Source organism: Puntigrus tetrazona, chromosome 20 (genome assembly GCF_018831695.1).
Source record: "Puntigrus tetrazona isolate hp1 chromosome 20, ASM1883169v1, whole genome shotgun sequence".
In the NCBI taxonomy this organism is placed as follows: domain Eukaryota; kingdom Metazoa; phylum Chordata; class Actinopteri; order Cypriniformes; family Cyprinidae; genus Puntigrus; species Puntigrus tetrazona.
In genome coordinates this window covers 13,482,389-13,497,995 of record NC_056718.1, presented here as the reverse complement: position 1 = coordinate 13,497,995, position 15,607 = coordinate 13,482,389, and the positions used below count along the sequence as shown (strand labels likewise).

General features: G+C 36.8%; 2 protein-coding genes across 5 annotated transcripts; one reads left to right on the top strand and one right to left on the bottom strand.

Annotated features, from left to right (window-relative positions):
- Positions 1-228: 228 nt before the first annotated feature.
- On the bottom strand, positions 229-4,732 carry slc35f6 (solute carrier family 35 member F6). Its single transcript, XM_043219194.1, has 6 exons — positions 4,526-4,732; positions 3,332-3,404; positions 2,907-3,078; positions 2,473-2,688; positions 2,213-2,323; positions 229-1,446 (listed from the first exon to the last, which is right to left on the bottom strand). The coding sequence occupies exons 1-6, from the start codon at positions 4,600-4,602 to the stop codon at positions 968-970; spliced, it is 1,128 nt and encodes a 375-aa protein (XP_043075129.1). The 5' UTR covers positions 4,603-4,732; the 3' UTR covers positions 229-967.
- A 1,170-nt stretch (positions 4,733-5,902) lies between these two features.
- On the top strand, positions 5,903-15,591 carry mideasa (mitotic deacetylase associated SANT domain protein a). Of its 4 annotated transcripts, none has more exons than XM_043219492.1 (14): positions 5,903-6,027; positions 6,285-6,364; positions 7,402-8,958; positions 9,977-10,207; positions 10,638-10,950; positions 11,857-11,923; positions 12,010-12,152; positions 12,247-12,350; positions 12,524-12,599; positions 12,762-12,850; positions 12,942-13,064; positions 13,197-13,307; positions 13,681-13,892; positions 14,654-15,591. In XM_043219492.1, exons 3-14 carry the CDS (start codon positions 7,636-7,638, stop codon positions 14,886-14,888), a joined length of 3,027 nt encoding a protein of 1,008 aa, XP_043075427.1. In that variant the 5' UTR covers positions 5,903-6,027; positions 6,285-6,364; positions 7,402-7,635; the 3' UTR covers positions 14,889-15,591. The 4 variants fall into 4 exon arrangements, with proteins under 4 accessions (XP_043075427.1, XP_043075426.1, XP_043075428.1 ...); XM_043219491.1 differs by having other exon boundaries at positions 5,912-6,200; XM_043219493.1 differs by having other exon boundaries at positions 5,912-6,364; positions 7,402-7,471; positions 7,657-8,958.
- Positions 15,592-15,607: the final 16 nt, after the last annotated feature.

The window sequence follows — 15,607 nt, the reverse complement described above, 5'->3', positions numbered from 1 at the left end:
TTGGTATTGCTCATCGTCAGCTAGTTAGTCAACGGATCTTATATTTCGTATTGATGGCCATTTTTCCAACTGCGTTGGGATATACAGCTAATTCTCACAAGATGGACATTTGTGTGAAAGGGTATGCATGTGTAAATTACGATTTACATAAAGTGAAACGTTATCATTCACATTTGTCATTGTAGAATTATGCAGGTCAAACATTAATAATAGGGTGGTTACACATGCTTAGATATGTCACACAGACATTACTTGCATTTAATCCATCATAGTCATTCAGTTCTTTCTTCTTCATGTTTTCATTAACAACAAACAAATATTCATTCATTCATTCATATATATATATATATAAAAAGAATAGATAATTTCAAATTATCTGATTTATGCAGATACACTGTTTGAGATTATGGTTCCATGTGCTAAAAAACAACAACAACATTGTAATATTTACTTGCAGTAAACTCAGCGAGCCTTCCATATTTTTATAAACCAAATATACTTCAACTAACAGAAGATTTTTTTTTTTTGTGAGTACACAATACCCGTTTCACAGATCACTAAAAATATTATTCAAATAAAATGGTTAGAGAAATAATGTCCTCCCAAACAACAGCACATAAACAAGATGTTTTAAAACCTATAAATTGTGGTATTAAAAACCACAGGATTAAAAAATTTAAAATATTAAGATTTTTGGCATCAAAATCATGAAATATAATTCCCTTTCCTAAAGTAAAAATGTGCATTCCACCATTTTAAAATCTAAAGCACAACTGTTCTTTTTTTTTTTTTTTTTAAAAAAAAAAAACTGTTGAGACATGCCCACAAAAATGGCTGTAGGCAATTAGTAGTGATGGTTTCCAAGTGTTGAATCAAACTCTAAAAACATTGTGATTCTTAAAATTGAAATAACAGTTAAAACTAAAATAAAATGCTTTGCGAGCAGCATTTTGATCAAAGTCCAATATTAGCTCTCGTTTGCAGCTTTTCCTGCACCAAGCAGTCTCTCTCTCTCTGGAGCCTCTCCCTCCTCTACTCTCTGCTCTCCGTGGCAGCAGGGCAGTTTGGCCATCAAGGGCTTGTGGAGTCCATTGTATAGTGCTGTACCCACGAGTAGGATGATGAAGCCTAAAATCTGTAGGCCATGGAATACCTCCCAACCCAGCAGTAAACTCACAACCCAGATGACCAGAGTACGCAGACTGTCCAGAACCATGCGAGTAGTGGCACTTATTTCCTTGGTGACGCTGATGCCAGCGAAGTTAAAGAAGGCGATGCTCACGGTGTTGCCCAGCAGTGCCAGTAAAATAAGGGGCTTATGGCCAATCTGACAGAAGGCATCCAGCGCGTCTTCAAGGACCTGCCGTGGGTTATCAGCAAAACTTCCCACGTGGATGTAGAACATTGGGATAAGAAGCAAAGAGAGGATGACAAATCCGAAAAAACCTAAGAAAGAGAGAAAAGACAACTTAGCCACTGGGAAATAGACCACTGAAGTGTTACCAAACTGATTTAAAATAGGCCAATCAAATTGCCTGTTTGTCAGTAGATGTTCATTAACAAAGGCATATCTGGCTGCATTTTGGATGATTGAGAGTAAAATAACCTTCGATATGCAGCTGCTGCTTCATTTGAAATGGCATTGACAAATAAGTTATTCACAGACTTTTTTAGGGGCTAAGAGGTTTCCTGAATGAGGTCTACCTACGGTAATGACAACATTAGGTTCTAAATCAATCAGATTAGATTGTTTCATTAATCTATACTCCTTTTGAGTTAATCTTTTTAACAGTTAGCCTTTCTAGTGATTGATCATACAAAATAAAGACATGTTTGTCTTTTATACTTTCTCTTCATTTAAAACATCATGAATTTTATTGAAGACTTCTTTCAAAAATCTTACTGTCCTGAAGCTTTTAAACTGTAATTTGTAACATAAAATAAATAAACTACATTATTTATATACACACACACACACACATATACATACATATATATATATATATATATATATATATATATATATATATATATATATATATATATATATATATATATATATATATATATATATATATATATATATATATATATATATACATACATACATATATATATATATATATATATATATAATGACTAGTTTTTATATTATAGCTATGTATAAATAATGTAGTTTATTTATATATATGTTTTTATTTTTTATTTTTACCTTCAGTCCCAACAGCCTTCAGTGGATGCACATTGTGCTTGTAAACAAACTTCTCCTCCAGGACCATTTGGACTGCAACAATAATTTGTGCCATGATGATCAAAAGGTCCCCTATAAAACAAGATCAATAGAAAAAACAAACTGTCAGATAAAAATGAAAGATCAAATGAAATGCAGAAAAAAAAATCTTGATATCAAGCATACAAGATATATTGATGTGTTTAAAAGATAATCATTAGGTATGATTAAAAGGTTCTGACCTGTGATAACCTCACTGAGCTTATGGGAGTCATCCCCATGGCCACTCATGAAATCAGCTAGGCCAACCACCACCAGTCCAAAGATGGTGACTAGTATCCCAACCCACTGACTGGGCTGAAGTCGGCGTCCTAAAAACGCTACAGACAAGAGTCCAGTGAAGATGATCACAGCTCCTCGCAGCATCTGGAAACTGGAGGCACTGGTCATGTTCAGTGCTTGAGAGAGAAAACGCAAGTAAAGATCCTGTTTGATTCAATGTATGTTTCAGCTATTATAACTTACATACATGTCTATATGTAGTAAGGTAATAAACATTGTTCATTTAGTTATAGTGCTGTCACTTTAATGGTTACATATGGTTGTAAATCAGGGAACCTACCCTTTAAGAACTAAATACTATTGACACAATATACTTCACATGTCGGATACTCACCAACATACATGATGGATGTTCCCAACATGTCACAAAGGGCAGGGGGGAGAAAAAGCAGGGGGTTGAAACTTTGGCCCGGATCCATTGTGGGCTCAGGTTTGTGCCGATCATGACAAAGGAGAATGTAGAACACCACCAGACAGGAAAGCTCTCCCAGAAACATCCCCACAGCCTGGAAGGGTGAGAGAAGATGATGTTGTGGTGAAGAAAGAAATGTTTTATTTTATTATTAAGATGCTTTCAGGAAAAGTAACAGAGGTGAAGAAAAAGTGATATGAAGAGAGGGATACAGCTAAAAACCAGTTCTCACTTGGCCAAAACATAAATAACACTTTCAGTTCTGTTTTCTTAGAGGTACTGAGAACAATGTGCTGAGAGGGAAGTTTAATGTGAATGGTGTGTTGAGGATCGATGAATATCATTACCTGTACAAAAGGGTGGGAGAAGGCATGATTTGGGGAACCATGACAACCAGGTGCAGAGAACATATCAGCCCATCTAGGAGATGAACAAATGAAAGGTCATTAAGTGTGTCATTTTATGAATTTTACAATTCAGCCTAATTAAAGTGCATTCATATGCAGTATAACAATAAACAAAGCCCTCATAGCAAACACTGACTCAAAAGATAACTTGAAGGCAGAACAAAGAAATAAAAAAAGGGATTTTTTACTAAATGATTCATTACTTATGCTAATTATTATGAGCATTTCTCTTTATCAATTCACGCTACGAAAAAAGTTCAGCTGCCAGTCACTGTAGGTTTAATAAGTAACTATGCACATGGTGCACTAATGCCATTTTTACAACCATAAAATGACTATGTGTGACTAGCATAAAGCCTCGTGGTGAAGAAAGGTCTTTAACAAAACTTTTTTGGGGGGATTTAGCCATTTGAGTCGCTTGATTTTAACTAAGTTAATTGTTACAAATAGAAGTGGTTATGGCACTGTAAAAACGAGTGTACACAATGTTTATTAATGTGTAATAAAGAGCTTTAAAACAGAGATGCATCATCATGAACCCGAGCGTCGGTTTTTCAGCAGATACTGAGTAAAGTGTGGTATCAAATACCGTCTGCCTAGAAACATCAGGCTTCTGTTTTAGATACAAAGCTGTATCGACTTACAAGTTACTTAAGCATTTACAGCAGACATCTTGACTAAACGGACTGCCTAATTCCGATGTAAGATGTTTATTGCTGCGATTGCACTATTGACTAATAGTCACAAGGCTTTGGGCAGAATTGCTGATTTTGCAGCATCAACAAGTCACGACACGTCGGATCATCAACTGCACGTGAGTCGTCTACTCATCAGTTGTCCTGAAATGTTCGATCTTCTTTATTTACATGTTAAGTGCACGCATTAATACTGAAAGACAGAAGGAGAATGATCTTTTCCATCTAATCTTTGCTCACTAAAACATCTCGTTTCGAGATATCACGCAATAAAAACACACGTCTCCACAAAATAATAAGGACACGCGCAGTTTTGTAAATCAAAACGTGAAAGCATCCTTGCCTGGCCTATTAGTAGAGGCAGAAGTGCGGGCAACTACTAAAAGTAAGCAACGGCCGCATGTAAACAAACACCGTGTAGCGCGTGCGTGCTACTTACTTTGCGGAGAGCGTGTTGATAGAGCCCGTGGTGAGCATCAGACCGGCGAGAAAGAGCTGGTATTTTGTCCAAGCCATGGTGGATGACTCCGATCATCAAACTCTCAAACTGTCTTGAGATGTGTCTTTCTCGCTGATGATGAGTTCAGCTATCTTAAACAGGTCGTTCCCCTGTATGCAAATCATATGATGGCGATCATGTGACTCTTCAGCTGACGCATTTCCGCAGATTTTCAATGTAGATGTGCGCTGATCTTTGTCTTGTTTGATACGTGAATCATATGAGCAGCTAAGCATCCGAACGCCACACTGAGTTGATGAAATTAATGTATAACGTTTACCGCAGCGTGTTCGTTTCCTCACTTGTTGGTTAAATAAATAATAATAAAGGATATGTTTTAATTTACAGCAGTATATAAGTAGATTTTAGCTGAAAACCTCAATTTCTTCTGAATATTATACTGTGAATTCTTATTAAAGGATTTCTTTCTTCCAAATGATGTGTTATATGTTTGTGCGGCGTTCAAATCACTTTAATTTAGCTATTTGAGCAAAATAGAAAAATAAATTAATAATAATAATAATAAAAATTATATATATATATATATATATATATATATATATATATATATATATATATATATATATATATATATATATATATATATATATGTATTATGCCTATGTATTTTTGTGGTACTCTTGTGGTATGTCCATTATGGTCCGATGAATAAATGAATCACAAAAATGATTAATCGCCCACTTAAAGAAATACGGAATAAGTAATTTAAAAATAAGATTAATATTTTTATCCAGTAGGTCCATACATGTTGTGGCAAGCCATAACATACAACTCGAAATATACTATATATTTGTATTATTATATGCTATTCCATTGCCAATTCGTTAAGTACTAGATCTTTCTCAAATAGTGACTAGTTTTAATTTAATTTTAATTTAATTTAATTTAATCTATCTATCTAAACTAGTATTTAGGTTGAAGGATTTAATGTTAAAATGACTTGCCACATGTCCGTGTTTTAAGTTAAGCACACGAGGTGACGCTGTTTATCTGAAGTTTCTTACTTATTGATTGAATTTGATACATTTGTGTGGTAGAGAGCTTGATGGATTATAATTATATGTTTAAAATAACCTATATATATATATATATATATATATATATATATATATATATATATATATATATATATATATATATATATATATATATATTAAAGTCATGAAATACGAAAGTGGTATGGAAGCATAAAGGTCTCCTGTTTCACTTGATTTCACTAATTAAATATTACACATTCCAGCAGTGAGCGAGAAGTTCCTTCCGTCCAATCACAGCCTTCGCTTTTGCGCCTTGTCTCGCCTCGCCTTCAATCCGACACGCGCTGATTGGCTGCGTCAGTGCGAACTGTTTTGTTGATAAATAACTTTGATGGATTGATTATTTTTCAAGAGGATCCTCGAACTCTGCACGTCCTGCAACCGGTAGGGGTAAAACCGCGCTGAAACAGCAGAATGTTAGGGGGGGAGAACAGATTTGGTGGCTACAGCTGAGGAGTTCAAATGTGTTCGGAAACCAAAAGTTGTTAAATCTGTCAGCCTTGCGCGTTGGAAAGGCCTCTCGATGCATTGTGACACGGTATTCTAGCGTATCAAATGTGCGCACTTACGTCTAGAAGATTACGACAGGCTGCATTGTTCGTGGTGTGTATATGGTCATGCACGCTGTTGACTTTGCCCAGGGTTGGAACAGTTTTGTAAGCTGCTGTCACCCGAACTTGAAAAGCAACGAAGGAGGACGTCGGTACCACACTGCAACAGTGTAAGTACGCTACAGTTTTAATCTGTTTTCACACACGACCTGTCGTTCAGTAAACGCGAATACTGATACGTTGTCGTCTTACAGGGAAGTAACTAGTGTCGTTTGCATTGCTGTGCAGCGCTGATTCTACACATATACATTTTTATATAACAAATGTTTTCATAATAGTTGCTGGTTTGGGAGGGGTCACCGATGGGCTGAAAAGTAGTTCTGCTTGTTCTCTCTCTCCTGTGTTCTTTCCACATCTCTCTCTCCCTTTCCCTCTTCACTTCCTGTAATTCTTGTTGTCTTGCATTGCACTTTTCATGCCCCTCCCGTTCTGTGTGCTCTTGCCTTCTGCATTTGTGTTGTCAAGTTTCCTGGTTTTAGGCCGCCGTGTTTTTTTTCTTCTCTAAGCACAGGTCTTACTAAACAGTCATTCATTAATGATGCAAAAGGAATTATTTGCATTTAGTGTCCTGTCATTGTCTGAGTCAGGTTTTACTTGCCATGGCCTGTTTTCTTATTGGTGACCTAAAGTTTACTAGAAAACTTTTTCTATTTATAATTCATTAGAACTGTTGTGTTGCTGTTCTGGGATCTAAATAAGAGCATCCATTAAATTAAGATTATACATATATATTGTCTTTGGGGAAAAAATTATATATATATATATATATATATATATATATATATATATATATATATATATATATATATATTATTATTATTATTATTATTTATTATTATTATTATTTTAAATGATTTCTTTTAATGATTCTAAATTACCTTAACATCTTGAAATGTATGCCCCCCATAAATAATACAACTAATTTTAATTCAGAAACTAAAATCGTTATGGAGCCCCTAAGGGAACATAATGATGAAAAAAAAAACATTTCAATTCTTATGCATTTACACTTTTTAAGATGCTTTTTTAAATGTATTTTTTAAAATATTCGAGACAAACGAAAATATGTGTCATTTTGCATATAGTATTGTACTTCTGTTGTGATTTAAGTTTAGGACCTTACTTTTTGTCTTTCTCTCCTTTTTAGAACATTTCCTGTGACTGAGGAATGACTGAGTTTTTAAATATTTACACCACCTTTATACTGCAGTTTGAATGTAAGAAGAGAGGTGGGGCTCCTAGACCCCACAAAATCTTGCATGTCTTCTGCACTGTAAAACTTTTTTTTTTCATCCAGTCTTGTAATAGGCTTACTTAAAACTGTAGTAAAAAGTATTGAAAGCCCCAGGTTTTACTTGTCTTATAGTTTCACACAATTGCCATGAGTCTTTCTCCACACCAGAGAGGAACCATAAACAGTATTAGCAAGCAGAATGTTGAAGCCGCTGGTGAAGCAATGCAGCATTCAGGAGCTCTGTTCTACAACGTAGGTGCTCCCTCTTTGGAGCAAACTCACAGCAGCCCAGAGGTTTTGGTGGATTCTAGCCCTGAAGTCCAGAGCGTTTACAAATCCGATAAAGCATATCAGGTCCGGGGCAATTTTCAGCAAACGGGACCAGTAAAGTGGATGCCTCAAAACCAAGTGCAGACCACAACTTGGTTTCAGGGTGCCCCAAACCTGAATAAGTGGTCACAGAACTTTGGACCTTCTCTAGGTGGTATGGATGACCCAAGAGCTTTTCACAAAAGTCAAGAAATGGAGGCTATGAAGCTGGAGAAGCATTCACCAAGTTCCTCACAGTCCTACACAGACACCGCTCATATCCCTGGGGTGGATTGGGACCATCACACGATGGCAGCCATGCATCACGCTCAATATCAGGCGCTCCAACAAGGTCACAGACCTGCAGACCTCCAGTATCAGCCTCAGGGAATGCATCACGATATGTCAGACTCTACTCTGCAACCCTTCCAGCTGGCTTTCGGACCCACCAAGCAACCGCAGGCACCTGGTTTCCAACAAGTCTTCCAAGGCACCAATGCATCTCTAAATATGAATTATACCGAGAAACCAAAATCGCAACAGCACCTCATGCAGTTGCAACAGCAGCAGCTGCATCGCCAGCACCAGATGCAACAAATGCATCAGTTGCAGCAGCAACAACAACAACAGCAGCATCAACTGCAACAGCAGCAGCGGCTGCATCAAATGCAACAGCAATACCAGCTGCAACAGATGCAGCAGCAACTGCAACAGCATGCACAAGGTTTTCAAAACCCGGAGACTATAGAAAAGCAGCGAGTGAAACAAGAAATCGAGCCTCCGGCTCTGACCAGTACTCAGGTGAAAAAGGATTCAAGCCAGACTCAGCTCACCAGCTCTCAAACACAACATCCTGTTCCTCAGGGAGCTAATTATCAGGAATCGGATCCCGCAGAGGCCTCTTCAGAACTCCGGGAGACCCAGACCAAACGTCAGGTTCCCCCTCGACGCTCCCGGCGGCTTTCCAAAGATGGACTCTCTCCTCAAGGAAACCAAACATCCAAGGACAAGGTTTCTGCTCAGAATGGAGGAGTTGGTGGAGTCCAAGGACCCGCAGTAGGGGTCATCCAAAGCACTCCGAGACGACGGAGGGCCTCAAAGGAGATCAACCTTGAGACCCTTGCTCAAAAGGCTTCAGAGATGGAGTTTTTGCCAGCAAAGGTAAGCTTGTTTCTTTTGGAAATCCATTTGAAACCTATTTTGACAACAGTGGAATATTTGTTTTAATATTAAATGTAACATGCATGGAAACAATATGCTGATATGGTGCTTGGGAAACCTTTTCTGTTATTTTGCTACTTTGTGTAAACTCTGACACTTTTTTTTCTCCAGGACTCTTTGATTTTAAAACAACGGCATTTATTTGAAATAGAAATCTTTTGTGACATAATAAATGTATTTACATGTTTGATAATGTGTCTTTGCTGAATAGAAGTATTTATTTTAAAAAAGTTATCTTGCTGACCACAAACCTGTGAAAGGTTAGCGTGCATTAAATATATGCGGGATTGTTTTGCTGCTTTGATGGTCTCCTGAGTTGTCTTTGTGGTTTACACCAGCTTATGAATTCAAAACCTAAAAATTTCCATTGCTGAATCTAGTAAGAATTTGAAGCTGGGTGAAACGTGTCACCAGCTTCATAGCCATTCGAACTATAAGAGTAAACATCACTGTACAAACTCTGCTCATAGTAGTGCTCGCTATCAGGTTTCCCCAATCATATACAGTATGAAGTACAGTAGAGTTTATGGAGTTATTGAGCCTTGCGAAGCAGCCTGGTGAGCTGCTGCATGTCTGCACACCTTCTTCACATTCCACACTCTCTCAAAATCCATTCAGTTGGATTTGGGAGGGGTTGATTCACCAAGCCCTATTTTCAAAAATCTATCTGATCCAAGACATTCATGGTATGAATTTATTCTTTAAAACGTTGTAGATTTCAGATATTTCGGTGTAAAGTAACAAGGCAGAGATGGCTCTATTTGCTTAAGATGGTTGTTTAAAAAAAATGTATGTATTTTTAAAACTTGGCCTGTAAAGGTGTTTTTAGGGCAGAGTAACTCAGCTTGCTCCATGACTCACTTAAACGGTGCCAGTTGCTTTTTTTTTTTTTTTTTTTTTTTGAGATTCTCTATCCTTTATCCATTTTATTCTGTTTTCTTCTATCTTCTCTTAATAGTGTGAAGACGTTACCCCTGGTAGACCAGCTGGTATGGCACCCCTAGTCATCCCAGTCTCTGTGCCAGTTCGGAAAGGTCAGATGGAAGCGCCGGGCAGCTGGACACAGCTGGATAAAGTCCGACCGCCCTCAGAGATTTCACATCAACAAAACCAGCCTGATTGTAAACCCTCGGTTATTGTAGCACACCGTCATTCAATAAAGAACTCTGCAACCGACAGCTTCATCCAGGTTAATACAGTGTTGCCAGATCCACTTATGTTAAGCAATTTTAGGCTTGTGTATTCAAACCCTTATAGATTAGGGAAGTTGTGTTATTTGGGCTTGTTTTTTAGTGGTCTGCACTACTGAACCGCTTTATCATTATGTGATAATGGCCCTTTGTCTATAAACGCTACTGACATGCATTGCCCCCCCCTCTTTTTCCATCAAAATAATGCAAATTTATGACGTTTGTAGTAATTTAATTAAGCATCTTTATACCATCTCAAGCTGCTTTTGATGGAACAGCAAGACATTTCTGTAACATTTTTTTAATAAGGTTTGCATTATATATTTATGCCCCTCCACCTAAACTAGGGGTTGTTTACTTTGGGCTTATTTTTTTCTGACCGTGTCATTTGTGTGAAAATATACATTCTGCCATTTATGTTTGAATCAGGGTAAAGGGCAAGAGGACAAATCCAGGCGGCGCCCACGTCCTGAGCCTCTGGTCATACCTCAGCCATGCACATTCATCACACCTTCTGTTTACTCCAGCATCACTTCCTATCAGAGCAATCTGCGCTCCCCAATACGCCTGCTAGACCATGCCAGTATCATCCCGCCTTACACCCCTCCACCCATTCTTTCACCTGTGCGGGAAGGCTCTGGGCTGTACTTCTCTGCTGTCCTCTCTTCTATGGCGGCAGGCAGCCAGGTCCTGCCTCCTCCATCCACACCCCGCAGCGCCACTCGAAGTCTGCTACATTCAAGTGCGTTCCATATCTTTTTAGTTTTAAAGGACTTTTTGCATTAGTAGTGATTTACAGTAAGGTTCTAAACATTTGCTAATGGTAACTTTTACAGCCTTAATGTGAAGTGTTATATTTCTTTCAGTACTTTATATATTTATATAATCTAGTTTCATATTAATTTACAGTAAAAACTAAGTATTGTTCCTTGATGGTTCATAATGTTTGTAACAGAACTTTTAACGAGAAGGCATGGTAATATAATGCATTATTAGATATTTGTACAGACTAACTTATGCAACCTTATTGTAAAGTTTAACCTTTTTAACTTCATTCTTTGATTATTCATACATATTAACATACATAGAAACTAATATGAATTAGATGTCCTGAACCATTAATAAACTAGGCGGTTTGATCTTTGAATACTATCTATCATAAGTGTACCTGATACAATGAAATGTACTTCAGTATATCTTTAGTTGGACTTTAGCACTATTTCTTCACAATTAAAGTGCATTAAGTATAAAGTTAAATGTTTAGCATTGCAGGGTATTTTTTTTATATATACATATAAATATGTAAATGTATTTGTTATATACTTGGCGTGAAATAAATTCATAATTTTAGTATTTGTTTTTAAATGGGGTATGTAAAAACAGTGTATAGGTTTTAGGTAACACATCATACATAATGCTTAATGAATTAATGATGTTAACAAATGTTTTATCGTGTTACTGTATTACTATCTGTTAGTTTTATGTTAAATAATGGTAACTTTTACAGCTTTAATGTAAAGCGTTATGTTTTTCACAATTTGTTTATTTGTGTTTATTCTCGCTTAATGAATTGCAAGTGTAGATTTATTGTAGTTCATCATTGAAACGATTCATTTCTCTCTTGCTGACTTTATTTTCTGCCCTTTAGGCAGTTCTGAAATCACCCCTCCTGTGCTCTCAGTGATCGGAGAAGCAACGCCTGTCAGCCTAGAACCGTGAGCATTTATTTAAAACAAAAACTGTTCATCACAATCATTGCCCTTTATTCTAATATATACTCTCTTTTTTTTGCACATTTTAGGCGCATAAACATTGGCTCTCAGTATCAGGCAGAAATTCCAGAGCTATTGGACGGAACACTAGCCCTAAAGGACCAGCATAAAGCCACTTTGGTCTGGCTCCCTAATTCAAAGGCTGATTCTACGCCCTCCCAGGATTCAAAACGTAACTTATCTTTAAACTGCATTGACATAGCCGATGTTCACAGACAAATCTCGCATATATCCATTCCAATCCTTTTATTCCCATTATTTTTCAGTTGATGATCTGATGAACCTGGTCTGCTCTAGTGTCATGTATGGAGGAGGAACCAACCCAGAGCTAGCAATGCACTGCCTGCATGAGTGCAGAGGGGATGTCATGGTGAGTTTTCCTTTTCATTTTATGTTTCTGCATAATGCGTTAATTTCTTTCTTAATAACCTCTAACGTTAAGTGTAGTGTATGCATCTAGAAGTCTCCAGATGCTTGAGGACACTGTATATAATGCATATACATGTTTTAAGGATAAACAACAAGTATATTTTGTCTCTGTAGGAAGCTCTGGAAATGATGTTGATGAAGAATCCCATCTTCTCCAGGAACCACCATCTGGCGAACTACCATTACGCAGGTTGAAATTCATTGAAATGCACAGCTCACTGTATTCTATTAGAAACATTAAAAAACGATTCCACATGCTGTGACTGTAAATGAAGAGTATTGCAATGCAGCAGAATGTTTGTAATGTTGTATGGTGGATAGAAAAAACTTGATGTCCCTCAAATATTGGCAGGATCAGACAGCTGGACGGTGGATGAAAAACGATACTTCAACAAGGGAATTTCTGCTTATAGGAAAGATTTCTTCTTGGTGCAAAAACTGGTATACAGTCTTTTTGTTTACTGGTCATATATTGATTCATATAAATCAAATCTCCCCTTTTTAAGGTGACATTGTGTTTCTATTTTTGCAGGTGAGGAGTAAAACAATGGCGCAGTGTGTGGAGTTCTACTACACCTATAAAAAACAAGCAAAGGTTGGCCGCAATGGCACGTATACATATGGACCTTTAGAGCCGGAGGATAACATCCCTGTGGTAAAGGCTATTACTGTTTGCTGTTTTTATGTGTTGTTTTGTGTAAAGAGTTAATCGTCATGCAATTTGCAAGTGCTGATTGTACTTGCCTCTGTGAGACATCTTTGTCATCTTTGTCTGTTGTCCAACAAGATTAAAGCAAAACAAGAAGAAGAAAATGAGAGCAGACAACAGGAAGGAACACAAGACAATAGGGATGGCAGTGTTCTAAATGTGACTAAGACATTTCAAAACATTACGAATGTGAGTATTCGGGTTAAAGTTTGTATATAATGAATGCATCATAAAGACACGATTGTCTGGGCTGGAATATTAACCCCGGTTTCACGGACAAGGCTTAAGCTAGTCCCAGACTAAAATGCGTGCCTTAACTGAAAATATCTTTCTCTGACATCTTAAAATATTTCAGTGTCATTGTTCTGTGTCAAGATGCACAGCTATAATGTTTTCTTATAAGGCATTTTTATTAAAGTTGCTTAAATATATCTTATTTTAACTAAGGCCTAGTCCTGGCTTAAGCTAAGCCCTGTTTGTGAAACCGGGCATAAATTTTCAGTTAAAGATGCAAATGAATAGCTCAATCTGAACTTATGGTTTTGTTTACTCATCCGTCCAGGAGAGGGCAGACGTGGTTCATCTGGACCAGAAGAACATCTCTGCGCAGGAGCCTTGTGGCCTGATGCCAGCTCCTCAGCCCTCCTTCAAAACTCCTTCCCCTGCACCTCAGAAGCCTCTCTCGGACAGTACCGGCAAGAAAAACAGGGCCTCGACTGGCAACAAAAGTCAGGGCGAGCCAGAGGGTATTTTCCCTTGCAAGAAGTGCAGTAGGTGAGTCAGTTTTTATATAAGAGCATGTGTCTTTGAATTTCTACACATTAAATTTGAAGGAACCCAGCTTGTCCTAGTTACATTTACTTCAAAAGATAGTTGAGAACCGTTTTGTTCCAGAATTCTGCTCCCTATATTCTCTGACCTCCAATATAGTTTCTCTGAAATATTGAAAGTAATATTTCTATGTTTGAATATCAAGTCGCCAGTGTTAATATTACTATCACAATTAGTTTATTAAAATATAGCAGTACTTTATTTTAATGTTCTAAAAATATATGATAGTAATTTCCCAATATTATAACATCTAGGCTGTAAGTTTTCTCCAATATACTTAATATATTAATATTTTAATATATGCATGTTGTTGTTGTTGTTGTTCTTCCTCTTTTTCTTCTTCTTATTATCATTACAATTATTAATATGAATTCATGTTTTATAATGATAAACTATATTACAATTCAGTATTTCAAAAGAAAATATTGTTTTAATAATAATAGTAATATCCTAATATATAGTAACATCTAAACAGTGTTATTTATTGAACTTACTTTAATATGTAATTAATTAAATAGCATTCATTGAAATTATTATTAAAATTAATGTTTTGACACACACAAAAGTCAGACTCTTTAACCATTAGGCCATGGCTATAGTCATACCATTAATTGCACAAGATATCATGCTAATCAGTGTGGGTTTTTCATGTTTTTAAGCAGTTTCCTGACTTGAATAAATTCTAATGAGCTCTGTATTTACAGGGTGTTCTATAAGGTGAAGAGTCGCAGCGCTCACATGAAGAGTCACGCCGAGCAGGAGAAGAAGGCAGCAGCTCAGCGCCAAAGAGAAGAGGAGGAGCGGGCTGCTAAGGCACGGCAGGAGATGCTGGAGGCAGCGAGGAGGAAGGAGACCCAAAGAGGAGGGCACGAAGAGAGTAGTGGAGCTGAGGAAAGCTCCGTAGAGCTGGATGATGAGCAGGATGAAGACTGGCAATGAGCATGACTGGCATGACTCTTTTAGTACTCTTCTTTAGTACCAGTCGGTACCAAAAATCTGCCACCTGTGCATCCTAGTTAAGGGCAGTTGGTATGTTTGAAAAGATGTCTGAAATATCTTTAATTTTTTACCAACATTTTATATGAATTTTTCATTTGGTATATATTTTTAAAACGGGCAGATGTCAGTTTAGCATCATTAATGAGATGCTTACGAAACAGTGACGCAGTGAATACGATAACAGATGTAAAAAGGTTTGCAGAACTGGGTTTGATTTCGATCAAAATACCCAAACAAATTTTGTTTGCATTCAGTGAAACTTGTGAGTATTTTTTTAACAAGTTTATGTAATATACATACAGTAATATGTAATCAAGAACACAAACTAAAATCCACCCTCATGTACCTATGGATAATTTAAATGTAATATTTCTTGTGCATGAAATGTACATAATGCCTAGAAATATATATATGTTGACTTCTGTGTATTATACTGTGTACAATATTGCTTTCCTATTTTTTTCAGTACTCTAAGCTTAAAAGGAATGTGTATTTATGTTTTGAATGCACTTAAAGGGAAGTGGAATATGTGGGGTTAAGGGATTTTTATAAAAACTCGCATGTAAATAAAATCTGAAGTTTAGCAAATCACAAATACATTTTAAACATAATTACATTTTTCACTTTCACTTTTGGCGACCATTGTGACCATGTTTGAT

What these genes read in the sequence shown, in the direction of transcription:
- slc35f6 (XM_043219194.1), bottom strand. Translation starts at nt 4,602, where the DNA reads ATGGCTTGGACAAAATACCAGCTCTTTCTCGCCGGTCTGATGCTCACC. An exon ending in ATCAACACGCTCTCCGCAAA is followed by an intron (nt 3,405 to 4,525) that starts GTAAGTAGCACG and finishes TTCATCTCCTAG; the next exon opens with ATGGGCTGATATGTTCTCTG. An exon ending in TCTCCCACCCTTTTGTACAG is followed by an intron (nt 3,079 to 3,331) that starts GTAATGATATTC and finishes TCACCCTTCCAG; the next exon opens with GCTGTGGGGATGTTTCTGGG.
- mideasa (XM_043219492.1), top strand. Translation starts at nt 7,636, where the DNA reads ATGAGTCTTTCTCCACACCAGAGAGGAACCATAAACAGTATTAGCAAG. An exon ending in CGGAGGATAACATCCCTGTG is followed by an intron (nt 13,065 to 13,196) that starts GTAAAGGCTATT and finishes TTGTCCAACAAG; the next exon opens with ATTAAAGCAAAACAAGAAGA. An exon ending in CCTTGCAAGAAGTGCAGTAG is followed by an intron (nt 13,893 to 14,653) that starts GTGAGTCAGTTT and finishes CTGTATTTACAG; the next exon opens with GGTGTTCTATAAGGTGAAGA.